This window comes from Lactuca serriola, chromosome 4, assembly GCF_051521515.1.
Source record: "Lactuca serriola cultivar US96UC23 chromosome 4, Lser_US96UC23_V15, whole genome shotgun sequence".
Lineage (NCBI taxonomy): Eukaryota > Viridiplantae > Streptophyta > Magnoliopsida > Asterales > Asteraceae > Lactuca > Lactuca serriola.
In genome coordinates this window covers 365,251,798-365,270,533 of record NC_136411.1, presented here as the reverse complement: position 1 = coordinate 365,270,533, position 18,736 = coordinate 365,251,798, and the positions used below count along the sequence as shown (strand labels likewise).

The window sequence follows — 18,736 nt, the reverse complement described above, 5'->3', positions numbered from 1 at the left end:
CATTTCATTTCTTATATCTACTTCTTGGCATTTTTTAGTCATTTTGGTCCTTTTTGGTTGGTGATTGGGAGTTAAGGTCGTTTTTGGAGCTTAGACTTATAGATTGAGACATATTAAGGGTTCCTTGGGCATAAAGGTGCAAACTTTATGGCGGTTTTGGTCTCATGCATGTATTAAGTCATTCATTAAGCTTTTTTTTAGCTCTAGAGCCCATTTAGCCATGCATGCACATAAAGTTGGCAACTTTATGTGATTAACCACATTGGGGAAGTCATATATGAGTTTGGATCAAAGTCTTATTATATTAAGAGCTGAATTGGGAAAGTTGGCCAAACAGACTATCGGGACCAAATCGATACGGAACTTTACCCGCCTCTCGGGAGGCACTCCCGACAACTCCTCGGGAAAAACGTCCGGGAACTCACGCGCTATCAGGACCTCATCGACCGACCTCGGTCTCTTTGCATCTACTCTCATATCCACCACATAAGCCACAAACCCGCTACAGCCTTGCTGTAGGCTCTGCCTCGCTCTGGAGGCCGAACAAAATGCTGACCCAGAACAGGTACCCTCGCCATAAACCATAAGAACTCCCCCACTAGGGTCTCGTATGGTCACCAACTGTCGCTCACAGTCGATAACCGCTCTAAACCTGCTCAACCAGTCCATGCCCACGATGACACAGACATCTCCCATCGCAATCGGGACCAAATCAATCGGGAACTCAACGCCGAAGATCTCGAGTACACATCCTCGAATCACATCAGTGGCATACACCGCTCTCTCGTCAGCTATGGAAACTCACAAAGATCGACTCAACGCCTCACGACAGATACTGATGTGCTAACAAAAGGCTAACCACACAAAAGACCGACTCGCACCCGAGTGAAATAACACCAAAGCAGGTACAGAACTCACAAGAAATGTACCTACGCATATCATAATATAAGCATAACATCACAACTCAAAATAAATAGATGAAAGAATACATACCAGCCACAACATCGGGCGTTGGGCGGACCTCCTCCGCTGTCAACTGGAAGGCTCTTCCGCGAGCCTTCGGCACCTCGGCCTTCACCGACCGACTCTTCGTAGCTCGTACGGCAGCAGGGGCAGATCCCTGTGATGCTCCCTGAGCTGACCCCCGCAACTGCGGACACTCGGCCTTCCGGTGTTCGGTCTGGTTGCAGTGAAAACAGACTACAAACCCCCTTTGGGCAATCCTTGGCCATGTGCCCCTCCTTGCCACACTTGTAGCAAGACCCTGCCCTACACCCCCCCCCCTCATGACTCTTGCCGAACTTGCCACAAGTGCGGCCCTTTTGGTTCCCTAATTTCGAATCGGCGGGCTTGGCCCGCTTGGCAGCCGGTTGGGACTGTGCCGGTCGCCGATCCTTCCCCTGAGACTCCGCCTCCTCCCTGGCCTGAGTCTCGAGCTCAATCTCCCTATTTCGGGCATTTGCCTGAAGCTCGACAAATGTACAGTACGTCGAGTTTGCCACGAACTCGTGGATGTCTCTCCTCAAAATGCTCAAATATCTACTCATGCGTGCCTGCTCGGAAGACACGCGCTTAGAGCAGAACATCGCCCTCTCATGGAACATCCTGGTGATCACCGTAACAGACTTGGTACCCTGCTTTAGGGTCAAGAACTCCTGGTCCAAATGTTCCCTTTCCACCGGGGGAACGTACTCATCACGAAACATAATGGTGAACCTCTCCCAGGTCATCGCGGCAAGCTCTGCAGAAGAATAGTGCGCTGTCACAAATTTCCACCCGTCCTTTGCCCCCAAGCGAAGCTGGTTCAGCGCGAACCGAACTCTCAGATTCTCCGGACAATAACACATATAGAAGCATCCCTCAATATCAGAAATTCATCTCATCGCATCGATCGGATCCTGCGTCCCATCAAACTATGGTGGCTTTGTGTTGCTGAACTCTCGGTACAGCAACGAGTCACCCCCCTGTGGCCTCGCAACAACAACAGCTGCGGAGGCCGCAACAACAGCAACATCAGTAAGAGCAGCGTAACGCTCGTCAAAAGTCTCGATCATGGTGGTCTTGATAGACCCAAAAATCTCTGGTATCTCAGCTCGGATGACAGCAGCCAACTCCTCGTGAATCAACCTGCGGATCTCCTCGTCGCTAACACCACTGCTCTCAGGTGTGTGGCGTGTCCCAACCATGATGTCTCTCTGAAATACAACACAAAATACCATAGACTCGCTCGAGTGTACACACACTCGATATCCCATTCCTACTCGATCCTTGGTACCCTAAGGATTCTTACTTGGGCTGCGCACTGATCCAGTGCCTTCGGTAGTACGGGCCCAATACTACCGTCCACACCACATCAGTATTCACCCCAAGTCCTCCTCCTAGGATCCCAAGTCTCAAGTACTCTACTCTCTCTATGCATAGTCTACTCTCTAGCAGATCTCTCATAAGCTCCTCGTTGCTATCTACTCACTCCCAAGCATCTCCTAGCAGCAAAACCCTTAGGCTAAGGCATCACAAATCAGGCCACTCTAGTCCTAATAATAATACCTAGTCTACTCTAGCATGCATAAAATATTATCTCATATCTCATAACACATAATATAACGTAGTTTGGGAAATCACCGTTCGGGCACTGGCTTGATCGTACACACTGCTCTGCTCTGCTCTTTTCAAAAACTTTTTACTCCTTGAGAAAAATTTGTGATTTTATTTTGAAAATCTCTCAAATCCTCGGTTTGAGTTCAGATACGCCCGAAGGTGCAACCGAATCCCTCAAACCAAGGCTCTGATACCAACTTGTAACACCCAAAATTTTCAAATAATTTTTCACATTTTAAAAACACACTTTCATTCATAAATATTATAAAAATGTCATTTTATCACATATCAATCCATAGAAACACAACCCAAGATCATAATGTGTAAAAACTCCTCGTGTGTGTACTGATCATGCCGGCGCCTTCCCGCGATCCTCACTGGTATTGAAACACATAACACAACACTATAAGCATAAATTCTTAGTGAGTTCCCCAAAATACCACATACAACACATATTAGCCACTCGAGGCCATAACTCTGAATGACCCTCTGGTCAATGTGTTTCAGTGGGACCCTCCAATCCCATATCTTTGTGGACCCTCTGGTCCTAACTCTGTGGACCTTTCGGTCCTAACTCTGTAAACTCTGAATCATACATAGCACAAATCACATAGAAATCATATCATACAAAAATCATACAAGATACTCTGTCACATAACTCTAATTACCACTCTTTGGTAAAGTATAGTGAGAAGACTCACCTCGGGTAACTTGGTAATCTCGAACTCGGTAAAATCTGGTCTAGCCTCCGCCTAATCACATGGAACAAGCACTCTAATCAATACAACTCTCACGGCTAGACTATTCCCTCTCTTAGCACTCCTAGAGGGGTAAAAGACCATTTTACCCCTTTCATGGCTCAAAGACCCCAACATTGACCAAACCCTAAAAGTCAAAAAAAGTCAACTCTCCGGGTTACGCTGCGCGTACCAAACCTGTACGCTGGGCGTGCCCGGCGACCTCACAGAAACGGGGAACGCGACCCCCTACGCCGCGCGTACTGGGATTACGCCCCGCGTAACTCCCAGTTTCATACTCCTTAGCTTTTGGGGTCTTAAACAGTTAAGACACACGTCCAACTTTCAGATCTGACCATTTCTAAGCCTTTTAATCCATAAAGTTGGTGACTTTAAGCCTTTGCATGGCTGTAAAAGTCACCAAAACCCATAACATTCCATTTCTAACCCTAGACAAGCTCATAGCTCAAGCATGACCCCATAACAACGACCAAGTTGGGATTTTTATGGATCTACATCACTTATATCACTGAAATGGGATAGATCTAGGTCCATGGAGTCCATTATGCTCATAAAGTCTCCACCTTTGGGACTTTAACCCTAGAAATGGTCCAAGCAACACCAAACCAAAATAAAGAGGAAAATTTTGAGCTTTTTACCTCTAGATGAAGCTCCTCCCTCTGAAGAACTCAGATCTAAACTTGAACCTCCAACTCTAGCCTCCACAAGCTCCTCTCATTCTTCTTCATTAACACACAAAGACACTTTTAGCTCAAAACACTCACACACAAGCTTAAGGACGAAGAAAATGCTCTCTTAGGGTTTCACTCTCTGATATGGTAGCTGAGGATAAGGCCTTAGCATTCCTTATATAGTGCATAAGCCAAATATTAGGGTTTGCATCTGGGCCCGCTACGCCTAGCGTAACCCTGGGTATGCCCAGCGTACCTAGGCGAGTCCACATCCAAATTAAGCGCATGAGTACGCGCAGCGTACTCTCCAGTACGCCTAGCGTACTCATTTGCTACAAAATTCACTCAAGGGCTAATCTTGACAACTTGACAAAAGAGAAGGGTTAAATAGCTGTACCTGAATTTCGGGATGTTACAGCCTTAGGCCAAGTTAGAGGAGGGGTAAAAAGGTCTTTTACCCTAATTTGGACTCTTACTGTGAGTCAGGATCTAGTCATTAATGGGTTGTCATTGTGGTATTTGATAGCGTGCGGATTTTAGCGGATTTGTAGTTAAAGATTTATCTGTGGGTTTTAGCCGTCTGAGGTGAGTCTCCTCACTATACTATGGGTCGAAGGCACAAATGCCGACCCATAGCTTATGTATTATGCAAAGACCAGTGGGTAGCCCTTGACATTTGTATGGAAGACCCGGAGGTGGCTCTTGGCAAATCAGTATGCAAGACCAGGGTTCGGACCCTGACAGTTAAGTAGATAGTTAGTTGTAGATTGTATGCTAGTTGTCTTTGTGATGCTTGCATGGAAGACCAGGAGGTGGCTCCTGGCCCTTGTCTGTAAGACCCAGGGTTTTGGCCCCCGGCTTGGCAAGGAAAGGCCATGATACGGCTCGTGGCATAATGGCAAGACTATGGATGGCATATAGCACCTTCTATTGCATGTTTGATATGTTTGATATGTATGACATGTATTACTCGTATGTTATGTATAATATGTGGTATTTTGGGGAAGTCACTGAGCTTTATGTTTACAGTTGTTGTTTATGGTTTCAGGTACTTCCGGTTAGAAATGGGGAGGTTCTGGCATGATTGCAACGCATACACCCATATTTTCCGCATCCGTGAGATTTTGAGATTGTACTATAATAATTGTTTTTATTATAAAATACCTTTAAGTGATTGAGTAAATGATAAATGGGTCGTTTGGTTTTACCTTCATATTTTGGGGTGTTACATTTAATTAACTAAAATTAAATAAAAACCAAAAAAACTAATGATATCGTTTTTACACTTATTCCGAATATAATATATTTTATGAATCATCTAAACCAATCATAAACATTTATCTAATATATAATATATGGATATATGGTGTATGTCGTTAGACTCAAAGTGAGGTGTTAGATAACTTTTTACCCCAAATGACATTTTGTAATTGTTCGTTTTTACATCAAACCAAACACAAATGTGAAATGTAATTAAAAAAAGTTAAATTAAAAAGAAAAGAAAAACAAAGAAAGCGGCTATTTACCAAACGCCCCATCAAATTGAAGAAAATGCCAACTGTTGGCGTGCCAATTGCATCCATCCGATCAATCTCAAGGCTTACCTGGTGACTTGGATGGGTTTCCATACATCCCCACAACCCAATCACAATCACCCACGTATAACCGGGGCCCACATCACCGATACACTATGTCATCTATCTCACATTAAAATAACCTGCATGTCATTTTATCACTTTCTTTAATCTTTAATAATACCCTCCTCGAGTCGACTCAATTTATTTTCCTTTCCATCCAATCAGATATGCAACTACTCCAAAGAGGCATTTCCCCATTCTTCACTCCCATTTCTTGATTTTTTTTTCTTCACGCCAACAAACCCTTAAAAAAGGCAAGTTTTTTTCATCTGGGTTTTGTAAAGATTCCGTCTATGCATGTTTTGAATGTCTAGATTCAGTCGGGTTCTTTGATTTCTTCACTAATTTGTCAATGTTTGTTCTTCAAGAAACCCTAACTTTATGTGTTTTCTTTTTTCCCTTTGATTTCTTCCTCGCAGGTGGTTTGTTTTGAACAGGGTGTTGCGTATGAGCTGAGGTGAGGAACATGGCAAGTATCTAACTCTGATCTTTGCGCAGTTTCTTTGTAATTTCAAGTTTATTTTAGTTGGGAATCATCGCTCTTTGTGGTTAGTTGTTGTTATGGTTTAATTTAGTTTTTTATATGATAGAAAGATAATTCTATCTGTTTCTTTATTGCATTTATGCTTAAGGCGAATAGTGATTACTGATTAGATACAAATTTCTAAACTGTTTCGAACTTTCGATCTTTCGCTACTTAGTTTTATCAATTTCGGGGATATTAATCAATAAAGAATTAAAGATGCTCCTACTGTGATTCCGCAAATTGTGATAAATCAACCTTCAACCATTTATTTGTGTCTCATAAACTATTGCAACATTGTACTCTCAAATCTCAATCTTGTACTTAGAAAAATCCACCCAATCACGTTGCTATTTTTGGAATTTAACTCTTTATCGTCACAATGTGCAGACAATGATCATTACAAAACAATACCGATGCATACACTCTGCAAGCTGTATATGCACAAAAGGCCATTTAAGTGAAGACGTAATCTTCCTACTTCTCCAACATCTAAATTGGAACCCTAAAATAATCGCCACTCTCTCATGCGTATGCAAATGGTTTGACGATCTTGTGAAAAGAGTACTCTGGAAAGAATTTTGCAGAACGCGGGCCCCCAAAATGATGCATGATCTTCAATCAAGTGGGTCCCACAGTGTCGATGGCAACTGGAGTGCACTCGGGAAGCTTCTAATCTATTGTTCTGGATGCAAAAAAGACGGCTTATTCAACAAAATCCAAATCCCTGGACATTTTGCACATCGTACTAGGTTTTCAAGAACTTCTGGAAAGAGTTTTTTGTTGCCAAATTGTAGGACGGATGTTTTGTATGTTTCCGACCCATGTGAGCATTTGGATCAAGGAGAAGAAGGGGATGTGGGGTTTTTCCGAGGGGTATTTAAGTCATTTGCCACTTCGAAAGTAAGGAAGATGCTAATTAGAAGAGGGGCGAAGTTTCATGAGAGTGAATTTTGTCCTTATTGTAAAGCGAAATTGTGGAGTATGTTGCAAGCTAAAATGATTCCTCAAAGTGCAAGTTGTAGATTGGGGGCGTATGAAGATTGTATTGAGTATTTTGTGTGTTTGAATGGACATGTTCTTGGTGTTTGTACGCTTTTGCCCTTGTCGGATTCTGAAGAGGTGTCGGAATTGGATTGATGGAGAAGGGCAGAATCGTCCGGTTACCAGGTAGATTGTCACTATAAAATTTGTTGTTTTGAAAGTTTAGTATAAGCATTAGTTAATCTTATAGTATCTTGTTTTTTTACTTTAAAAATCATTTAAGGGGTGTTTGGAATTTGGATGTGCGTTTTGAAGTTTTCAAAGTGATTATTGAAGACTTCAAGAATCAGAATAAGGTAATTAGTTAAGTAGTTTAATATTCATCTCGATAAATTTTTTTTTTTTATAAATCTCCAAATTTGATTATTTCGACTCTAATTGGGTTTTTGCCAAATTTGTTTAATTGTTTGAGTGAAAGTCATGGTAGCATTATATGTTTGTTTTGGATTCTCAAATTACTACTCTCTTGAACGATTAAGATATAGAAACACCAAAATCATAACTTATGTATTGTTTCTTCATATGGTAAATTTGTAAAAAGTTAGTATTTAAGGGATTTAATTTCAAAGCGATATGACTTAATTTTTGTTTTTGATTTTCATGGGCAGGTTTACGAGTGTAAGATGGGGGAGATTGGTTGGAAATGCACAAATTGGCTGCCTTTTTGACTTGTTTTTTCGGTCCAAGCTGCAATCTTTTATTGTGATATATTTTTATTAGACGCATACTTGTTTCTTAAACTATTGTATTGATGGTAGATGGATTCAAAAAGATGTTTAATGTCATTATGTACATGCGGTGTTTTTTATGTGTATTTGGAAGCAAAATGCAGATGGATTTAACATATATTTTGTTAGGGGTGGATTTAAAACAGAAACCAAATAATATGTTGACCAAATCAAGGTTTATTGGACTCTACCGGATGAGTGTGGTTTATAACATATAAAATAGGTCCCTCCAAAAGGTTAGACATAACTCACATAAGTTTGACCTTTTGGGGTAGGTCATCTTTATTGGCCTTTCGAAAAAGATGTTTGAATAAAGAAATTTGTATGGATATAAGTTTTCTTCGCATTGCATGATAAACAGAAAATTACTATGTGAAATGTTTAATGTCATAAACAGATAACAAACTATTTATTTTTTTATATATGAGAAACCATTATTGTAAAAAGGGTTATAAATGAATAACAAATTGTTTTTGTTCATAAAATACTATTTGAATAGAGGTAGAAGATTCATTAATTTCATTGTTAACCTTTTGATAGGAATTTTTTTAGATTAAAGATATTTTGTGAAAAAACAAATAGTTTTTTACATACGACATTAATCATTTAAGAAATGTCATCGATTACTTCTGTATTTTTTTAAAGCGATCATACAACATTAAAAGTTGTTTTGTTTGTTCAAATTATTTTAAAAATCATATCAATTTTTATATATATTATACCATATTTGTTGATTTGATATCGATTAATAATATATTTAAGACTAGGTGTGAGACCCATGTATTACATGGGTTTACTTAAAAAAAAAATTAAATATAAAATTTTAACAATTTGAAAATTTTGGATTTATAAGAAAAATGAGAAAAATTTTGAATTATTAAAATTAATGAGGCTTTAATGTATTGAATATATTACATATATAAACATTTTCTAATAAATACCTTACATATATATTACCTTACATATTAAATGTGGAATTTTAATTTGATAAAATGGAAAATACAATAAAATGACAAGTGGAAAATAGAAAATTTAAAAATTTTAGAAAATGCCATGTGTCCAAATGAATGAGAAGAGGACATATGTCAAAAAAAACCTTCATTTATTATAGTAGATTATAATGGTTGTCAAGATTGTGATCTTATCCAAGATCATTCTATGTATTACAAGATCATGATTGTAATCGGATCAGGATTGAAATCCTATTATAATGAACTCATATTCAAATTTGCCCGTAAGATCTTGGGTGTGCATTATACATCATAACTTGATGTTGATATGGAATCAACTTTAACTTTTTAGTATGAACCATAACTTTTGTTATTGCAAACCATAAAAATTAGGAAGAAAACATCTTGATTAAGAAAAATAAAAATAAAAATAAAAAATAAGAAAAATAAGAAAATAACAAGATCACATACAACTAAATGATTAAGATCACAAAGGGGATATCATGAATGTGACCTGTCTAATTCGAGATGAATTGATGAAGTGATAATGTTTTATGAGACTTCTTGCAACTTGCGATAATTGATTTCAAGTTGAATAGATGGATTTTTGAGGCTCAACTATATGATAAAACTAAAGAGGTGGATCAGACCATGTTACGATCTTAAGATTCTAATTAGGAATCCTAAAATCTCACCATAGATATTTCTTTAGATAGATACTAATAAGATTGTGATCGTTTTTTTTGCTTATAAAATTGTTTATTTGATTCTCGATGAAGCATAAGAGGGACTAAAAATGAGTTGTTTATTTATGTTTTTGGATCGCAAGCAGCATGGAAGCACAAAAAATCTTAACAAAAATAAAAATATATTTTTGTATATATTCTCAAACGTATATTCTAAAACCGCAAACCACACTAAAACTGTTGCACCTGACTACACCGCATAACACGATTTAGAACCTTCGCGGTGCGGTTGCGATTTATGAAAATCTCAAACCGCACATGTGGCGCAGTCGACTTTGAGTAGGGAGAAATCGATGTCGGCTTTTGGCGAGAAAGCGGAGTAAATAGAAGTTTCTGACGATGGTGGCGGCAGCGGTTTCCAGCGAGAGAGCAAAGTCAAAATAAGGGGTGTGAAGAAAAATCTAAAAATACATAGTATATGGCAGTGATAGCGTTTTCTGGTGCTTCCACGCGATCCAGTGGTTCACGACCGCAATCTGGTGATTTCGGAAGTCACGATCTGGTGATTTTGGTAGTCGCGATTTGGTGGCTTCGGTAGTCGCAATTTGGTGGCTTCGGTGGTGGGTAGCTGAGTTCCAAGGGTGTAGGTTATATTTCTTTAATCTAATGATATGAGATAGTACGGGTTAAGGGGAGATATGAGAGAGTGAAATGGTTGGGATGCTGTGGTAGGGTTGGGAGTGGGACTTATATGTCTATTAATTATTTATTTTATTTTGTAATATTAATAAACAATAAAAAAAATATGAAAAAGAAAATACAAGGGCAACATAGTTTTTTTTTTTTTTTTATCTCTACATGGGACTAAAAACACAACAAAATGATATGGTAGGTGGTCCGAATACAAAAAAATAGTTAGGGACCAAAAATGAAATATTTGAAAACCACAAGTACCATTTAAGTAACTTGTTCAAAACCTTATTCAAACTCAGCTCTATACGACTCCTCCTTCGCTTCTCACATTGTCAGCTCCTCAAGCGATTCCTCCCCTGCTCGCCCCCGTATGCCATCGCCTCTCCTGTGAAGCCAACGGCCAGAGACCTTCGCACCCCACAGCTACAGGTTCCATTTTTCTTCATTTTTTCCTGCTTTAGTTCTTCTTTCTTTTTTCCTGCTTTCGTTTCCCCCTCCTTTTTTTTACTGCTTTCTGTTGAAATCGAAAATATTGATTTCAAGGTTACCAGTGTTGTTAGTGATGATGCCTTTTGCTTATTTTGGTCGTTGTGTTTCTTGTTCATGTTTATAATTGTTTGGTGTTTGGGTTCATCGGTTGATGCTAATAACCATATTCATCTAGCTTTGCTGATTATGAAGTGTCTTGATTTGTTTAATCTTATGGGTTGGATTTCTGAGGAATCAAAGTTTAGATGATGAAAAAACCGCTAAAATTTAATAGAAATGTTTGAAATCAGATTGCTTAGAATGAACACAAGATTAGAAATCAGATTGCACACAAGCTGTTTGATCAAATGCATGAGAGGGGTTACTTTCTTTATATGCATGTTTTCACTGATCAATTACATGTTTTAACTTTTAACTTATGCATTTTGATGTTGGTAACTTTGGAATGAACAATAGATGCATGTTTTCTGTTAGTTAAAAACAATAATTATTAGTTTAAAAAATTGTTAATTAGACAAATAAGTCAAAATGTAAAAGGAGGTCCTTTTGGCCATTTTACACATATATGCATATGATGAATCATCTTTCTACAGTTTTAAGACTCTTACATCAAGTCTATTTATTCAGTTATGCATGATTTATAACTTGAAATTTGTAGTTAGGAAATATGAACAAGTGTGAAGAGAATAAAAGCTGGGAAATTATTCACATCCCAGATAAACCACCTTTCCCTCTCCACCAACAACCCACTGGTAGCTTCTTCAACCTCTGTTCTATTCTTTAGCATCTTCTGTCATTTTCTTTTTACTGAATTTGATTATATTCTACAGTCAAAGTTTATGCTGCTGTAATAGATCCTAAACATGCCAACACTCTTGTAAGGTATGCACACACAATCTTTAATAACTTCACCTTTTCTTGAATTTCATCATTGATTGCTAATTAAAACTGTTTGCTCTTCAGGAAATTAAACAAGATTCTACCATTAGAAAACCTTCATCATGTCAAACGAGTTCGAAAACAAGACCTTAATGAAGGTTTTATCTTTTCCTCTGATAAAAAATAGCATAAAACTTGGCAATAGTTTATATGATATTTTATATGTTATACATAGTTGACTTTTATGGCTTTCATCAGGATGCATACATTTATCAGTGATCTTATGTTTAGCTTGTGAAAGTGAAAGCCAATTGGATAATATACCTCAAGAGGTTGTGGAGCTTATAAATTCATATAAGTTGGAAACTTTCATTACAAAAGTATGTTATTTCTATATTTGGTGATTTAGAGATGTATTTTGTTATTGTGGGATGAACATTTAAAAAAATAAAATAATAATAATGTTAATGTTAATGCTAGGTATGCAAATATGCTCCGTTATCAAAAGAAGAATGGATAGAACAATGCAAAATATGGCCAACATCTTATCATCCACCAACCTAGTAATTCATCTTAAATTTCATTTCATAATCAAAGTATTTTCCATGGTTTGACTTTGTTGACTTCTGTTTGAATGTGTGGTTTAAACTGTAGCAATATAAGGGGCATTACGGGGTTTTCAGAAGAGGAATCTAACTCTGTTTGCACCTTCATGAAACAAGCACTTGATTTGGCAAAATGTGAATGCCAGGTGAAATTTCAATTAAGAAAAATGTAAAATTATCCTTAAAACTTTATATAAAAGAACAATAAAAGCAATTTCATTATGTGCAGATGATGAATGCTGCTATTATCATTGATCCTTCAACCAATGAGGTGATTGCTGAAGCACGTGATCAGGTCAACTCTTGCAGCTGTTGTTCCATAAATCATGAAGCAACTTCTCAAAATCATGATAAATTGGTTTTAAATTCTTCAGCTACAAAACCTGAATTGTTAAATTATGGCAAAGGTGTTTCTTGTTTAAATCCATGGAAATGGTTGAATCAGAAGTCATGTTCATGGCATCCTTTAAGACATGCTGCCATTGTAGCCATTGAAAATTCTTCACTTAGAGATAAACTTCTTTTTCATGGCAATGAACATGTTGCAGATAATCTTGATGAAACAAATCATTTGTTAAAGAAACAAAAGATCAAATCTATCCACGTAAGCTCATTTATTTGTTTTTTATTTTTTATTTTGTTACCAATAATAGCAATGTAGTCATATTTTGCTAGGGATTTTGACATAAAAGTCCTTAAGTTTACAAATCTTTTATGTTTTTACGGTTTTACCCTAAGTATGTTTTCTGAATTTGACATGGAAGTCCTTAAGTTTGTCAAATTTTGAACATTAATGAACAAAAAATCGTCATAGGGACAAAAACCGACAAAAATTGACAAACTTAAGGACTTTCATGTCAAAAGCCCTATTTTGCTACCAATATGGGCAAATCTACTTTATTTGTTACATATTGCTATTATTGGTCAAAATATGTAATTATGTTGCTATTATGGGTTACAAATTGCTATTATCCATAGAAAAAAAAATGTAAGTACATTGCTATTATGGGTAAAAGATAAAGTATGTTAGTATTATCTTATATTGGTGAAAAGATTAAAGTAGGTTGCTATTTTTAGGTAAACAATGATGAGGAGGTGGTCAACTCTCAGTCAAATGGGAGACCGTATCTATGTACCGGTTATGACATTTATCTTGTTTGGGAACCATGCGCAATGTAGGTTCTTTAATTACAACTTTGTGTTATCTTATTTATCAGTGTCAGTGTCAGCATCAGCATCAGTATCAGTATGTTGTTTTGAACAGGTGTGCGATGGCGCTTGTACATCAAAGAGTGAAGCGTATATTCTACGCGTTCCCAAATAAGAGTGATGGTGCGCTTGGAAGTGTTCATAGGTTACAAGGAGAGAAAAGCTTAAATCATCATTATGCTGTATTTCGAGTTATGTTGCCTCAAGAATCCTTTGATGAATGTTTAATGTAGATTGTTTTTTTTGTTATTTCATTTGATTGTTTTATTTTATATTTTTGTTATGATTATGTTTTTTATATAATTTTTGTTTAAAGTTTATTTGGACTTGTGTGTTTTAATATAACAATGTTTCAATATGATCTTAAAAAAAAATTATATATTTTTTTACATCTTTAAAAATTTTTGAAATTTACATACAACTTTATTTTATATCTTCTTTTTACAATTGTCTAATTGTCTAATGTTTTTTTAACATATTTATTTAGGTATTGTTAGAAATACTTTTGTTTACATTTGTACTTGTGTTTATTATTATTACTATTATTATTTTTTAATTTGAACATCACACGTAAAATATGTTTGTCCTCAAATTTGGAAAAGAAATAATGGTTTACAAACTTTGCAAATAGTAATTATAAATTTTTAAAAAGATAAGTCTTAACATATGAGATTTGTTGTACAAACTGGTTAACACTGTTTAAAAAAATGTTGAAAGCGAAAAACACTGTTAACTTATAAAACAAAATGAATATGTTATTATGTTAATGCTTGTATTTTTAAAAATTATAACCATCATTTGCAGGTTTGGTAAATCATTTTTTTCTTATCCAAAATTGATGACAAACAGCCTCTTGTGGTCTTTAATTTAAAAAAATAAAAGCAAGTAGAATTGTAAAATAAATGTTAAACCGGAAAAATCATAGATGAAAATAAAGTTGTATGAAAGTGTAAAAGGGTTATGAAAAAGATTTGACAAGAAGTAAAAAAAAAAGTTGGTAGGGCTAAAGATGTAAAATTGAGAATTTATATTATTATTATTATTATTATTATTATTATTATTATTATTATTATTACATGTGGTGCATATATGATGGTTAGCTGGTGCCTAGCTTTACAATATTGTTTGAGCTTTTATTTATAGGAAAATGACTTATTAAGGTAATTAACTTTTCGGTATGTTTATATCTAGGTAACTATTTTTTTTTACACACCTAGTTAACAAACTTGTTGGAAGTGTTCACATATGACCATTATAATCTGCTATAGCAGGTTAAATCCTAGATGCGAACGCTTTCAACAAATTCATTACCTATATGTGTACAAAAAAAATAGTTACCCAAAATATGAACAAAACGAAAAAGTAAAAGTAAATTACACGAATGGTCCTTGTGGGTTGGGGAAATTTGTGTTTTTGGTCCCTAACTTATTTTTTTAACTTGGATGATCTCTACTGTTTATTTTTGTTGCGTGTTTGGTCCCTGTCTTACCTAAAAAGACTATTTTGCCCTTATTAATTTATTTTTTAATTAATTTTCTTATTTATGTATTTATTTTTTACATATTTAAAAAAAAATAAGACAACTTCAAAAATGGTCCCTATGGTTTCCGAAAATATCAAGTTTAGTCCCTAAGTTCAAAAAACCTCACATATGATCCCTGTGGTTTCAAAACTTTTAACAAATGGTCCTTCCGCCTAACTCCGTCAGCTTTCTACCGTTAAGTGAGGGGCATTTTCGTCATTTCAATACACAGGGACCATTTATGAGGTTTTCTCTATTTAAAAAAAAAAAGAAAAAAAATATAATTATTCAGTTAAAGGGCCTCTCTCTCAAGTACAAAACACCATAAAACTACTACCCATCTTCACACCTTTGTGATTCACTGCTACTCTTCTTCCCTTTGTTTTGTTGCTGCCATCAACTAGAACAAGAGTTACAAAGCAACATGTTCAGATCGAGGACTCGTATCATATACAGGTTCTTTTGGGTGACTCTCTTCCACCGATAAACTTGTGACATCAATCTCAGACCTTTCTATTAAGTTACCATGTTCTTCAAAATAAGAACTTGTTTCTGAAACTGATGTTGCCACCTCATCGCCGTCTTTCTCATTATATACATGTTCACTCATTTCATCAGATAATGACAGACTTGATGCCCTGCTATGAACTGCTTCTGCCATAATCTCCAAAGAAGAGACCACATCCACTACTTCTTGTTGATTCATCACATTCCCAACACTTATTTCATCCTCATGAAGTCTTTCATCTCCTTCCCTCACTTGAACAGATTCCACATTGTCATCGATATAATCTTTAAAAGAAATAAGTTCTGGTTCTTGAGAAAGGTCAATATGGTCCTTATTTTCAAGGTCATCAGTTGAAGAAACAGATTCTGTATCAGATATAGAGCTCAACTTGGAGTCACTAACTTCACTTGATTGTCTTTCAAAAGCCACTGAACCAACATGTTCAGGTACAAAGTAAGGTCTTTCATGGCTTTCAGAAATCAACTCTTCATGTTCATGTTCTTGATCTTTTTCAGAAACCAGTTCGGGTTCTAGAGAATGGTGGCCATCTTCTGTATGATCCTTATTTTCAAGATCACTAGCTGAAGATACCGATTCTGTATCAGGTATGGAGCTCAACTTGGAGTCACTAACTCCACTTAATTGTCTTTCATAGGCTAATGAAGCAACATGTTCAGGTACAGAGTAAGGTCTTTCATGGCTTTCAGAAATCAACTCTGGATGTTCATGTTCTTGATCTTTTTCAGAAACCAGTTCTTGTTCTAGAGACTGTTCATTTCAATACACAGCGACTGCCTGTTGTTTTGCGACATCCCAACCACCGCCTCCTCTTGTCGTGACCCACCACCATCAAACACCTCGACACCACTGCTTCCTTCCACCTATTGCCTCCACTCCAGCTTCCACTTGCCATCACCTCCGCCAAGAAACACCGGTTGCCACCTCGTCTTTCTCTATGTATCGACAACCAACACCAATCCCCGCTACCGTAAGTGTCGACCGACCACCAGCAGGCTTCTCCCCTCCCCCGCTCATCTTTCCCGTCGAGATTAGGCAGAATATAACTAATTAGTGGGTAGATATTGAATTTTGATTAAGAAGGAAAAGAGGAAGAAGATGAAGTGTTCATCTTGGGTAAAAAGAAAAAGGAGAAGGAGGTGGAGGTATAGAGAGAGAGAGAGAGAGAGTGGGGCCTTTTAATTAAGTAATTATATATATTTTTTCTTTATTTTTAAATAGAGAAAACCTCATAAATGGTCCCTGTGTATTGAAATGACGAAAATGCCCCTCACTTAATGGTAGAAAGCTAACGGAGTTAGGCGGAAGGACCATTTGTTAAAAGTTTTGAAACCACAGGGACCATCTGTGAGGTTTTTTGAACTTAGGGACTAAACTTGATATTTTCGGAAACCACAAGGACCATTTTTGAAGTTTTGTAAAATTAATAGACCCCACATATTTGTATCTCCTCGGATGATCCATACTGTTTATTTTTTAATTGATTTATTTTTTTTAACTCGGATGATCCCTACTGTTTAATTTTGTTACGAGCTTGGTTTTTGTCTTACTTAACAAGACTATTGTACACTTATTAATTTTGTTACGTCTTCATTATCCCTTCTTTTTTCGGTCCTTCAACTCCGTCGAATCAACACCACAACCCACTAAAGATGAAGAGACAGTAGGTTATGGTGTTGGTTCGCCATAGTTGAAGTACCAAAAAAAGAAAGATGGTGAAGACATCGATGTTACTAAAGATGGAAAAGAAATAGAAGTTGGGTAGGATGAGAGATAGGATGGTGACCGGTAAGACCCAAATTAAATTTCTCAAATGTGGTTTCAGGTTTACGGTGAGGAGATATAGATATGTGGGGTCTATTAGTTTTTTTAAATATATAAAAAAATAAATACATAAATAAGAAAATTAATTAAAAAAAATAAATTAATAAGTGCACAATAGTATTTTAGGTAAGACAGGGACCAAACTCGCAACAAAAATAAACAATAGACCATCCGAATTAAATTTCTCAAATGTGGTTTGAGGTTTATGGTGAGGAGATACAGATATGTGGGGTCTATTAGTTTTTTTAAATATATAAAAAAATACATAAATAAGAAAATTAATTAAAAAATAAATTAATAAGGGCAAAATAGTATTTTTAGGTAAGACAGGGACCAAATGCGTAACAAAAATAAACACTATGGACCATCCGAGTTAAAAAAAAAGTTAGGGACAAAAAACACAAATTCCGCCAAACCACAGGGACCATTCGTGTAATTTACTTTTATTTTTCGTTTTGTTCATATTTGGGTAACTATTTTTTTTTGTACACGTCTAGGTAACGAACTTGTTAAAAACGTTCACATCTAGGATTTAACCTGCTATAGCAGGTCATAATGGTCATATGTGAACACTTCCAACAAGTTTGTTACCTAAATGTGTACAAAAAAAGATAGTTACCCAGATGTAAACATACCGAAAAGTTAATTACCTTAATAAGTCATTTTCCCTTTATTTATTAAGTATGCTTTGTGTTAACTTGTTTAACGTGCTCTATCTAACCATCTGTCACTAGGAGTAAAAATGTAACACTCTTTAGATGTTGAGGATATTGAAATGATACGAGATGACTCATGACTTGGAGTTTGGATATGTGAGTTCATATCATGAGTTGCATCATCATAAAAATTGTTTAGCATTTACTATGTTTAATATGATGATGTATGATTTATATACAATCCTCAAAGATATTTAAAGATGAAAGATGTATTTGTTATGTTTTCAGATGAAAAGTGTTGGATTAATCGGTTAATAGGAAACTTTCATTATTATAAGGTTTGTTTATATCAAGTTTACATAAGGTATTTTAAGAAACTTGATATGTACTTGTTTTAGATTTTGTGTTTATTTAGGATTCAATTATGTCTAGTATAAACAGGGTATAAGTGCAGATGTTTAAAAAGAGTTCTGGGTATTCTCGTTTAATTAGAAATAGCTTAGCACTCAAGCAATTTTCTATTGTTCTTTTCTTTCTTCTTTTAGCTGCATACTTGTTTCTTTTTTGTTTAGAAGTGAAACAAGTTCCAAACCTAAGTAATCTTACACTTGGTATCAGAGTGGTTTTGTTAAAGGGGGTGTGATTCGAGGTTGATTATGTAGGAAAAATTAGGGTATATGGTGGAGATCTGGATTCCAACTTGGATCGTGATATCACTTTCCGAACTGATATTTCTCC

The 18,736-nt window shown here is 36.1% G+C and overlaps 2 protein-coding genes across 7 annotated transcripts; both read left to right on the top strand.

The window, feature by feature from the left end:
* The first annotated feature begins 5,769 nt into the window (after positions 1 to 5,769).
* On the top strand, positions 5,770 to 8,075 carry LOC145097672 (EID1-like F-box protein 2). 4 transcript variants are annotated; one of them, XR_013704454.1, is made up of 5 exons: positions 5,770 to 5,918; positions 6,084 to 6,121; positions 6,578 to 7,357; positions 7,455 to 7,527; positions 7,840 to 8,075. XR_013704454.1 is itself a non-coding variant. In XM_079035293.1 (4 exons), the coding sequence occupies exons 2-3, from the start codon at positions 6,131 to 6,133 to the stop codon at positions 7,325 to 7,327; spliced, it is 753 nt and encodes a 250-aa protein (XP_078891419.1). In that variant the 5' UTR covers positions 5,770 to 5,918; positions 6,084 to 6,130; the 3' UTR covers positions 7,328 to 7,357; positions 7,840 to 8,075. The 4 variants fall into 4 exon arrangements, 1 of the variants encoding a protein (XP_078891419.1); XR_013704452.1 differs by having other exon boundaries at positions 6,084 to 6,133; XR_013704453.1 differs by having other exon boundaries at positions 6,084 to 6,212.
* A 2,515-nt stretch (positions 8,076 to 10,590) lies between these two features.
* Positions 10,591 to 13,790, top strand: EMB2820 (Cytidine/deoxycytidylate deaminase family protein). 3 transcript variants are annotated; one of them, XM_079035291.1, is made up of 10 exons: positions 10,591 to 10,717; positions 11,436 to 11,529; positions 11,608 to 11,659; positions 11,741 to 11,814; positions 11,915 to 12,036; positions 12,137 to 12,219; positions 12,311 to 12,407; positions 12,491 to 12,865; positions 13,339 to 13,436; positions 13,509 to 13,742. In XM_079035291.1, exons 2-10 carry the CDS (start codon positions 11,445 to 11,447, stop codon positions 13,519 to 13,521), a joined length of 999 nt encoding a protein of 332 aa, XP_078891417.1. In that variant the 5' UTR covers positions 10,591 to 10,717; positions 11,436 to 11,444; the 3' UTR covers positions 13,522 to 13,742. The 3 variants fall into 3 exon arrangements, with proteins under 3 accessions (XP_078891417.1, XP_078891416.1, XP_078891418.1); XM_079035290.1 differs by having other exon boundaries at positions 10,598 to 10,717; positions 11,440 to 11,529; positions 13,526 to 13,790; XM_079035292.1 differs by having other exon boundaries at positions 10,598 to 10,717; positions 13,526 to 13,790.
* The last annotated feature ends 4,946 nt before the right edge of the window (positions 13,791 to 18,736 follow it).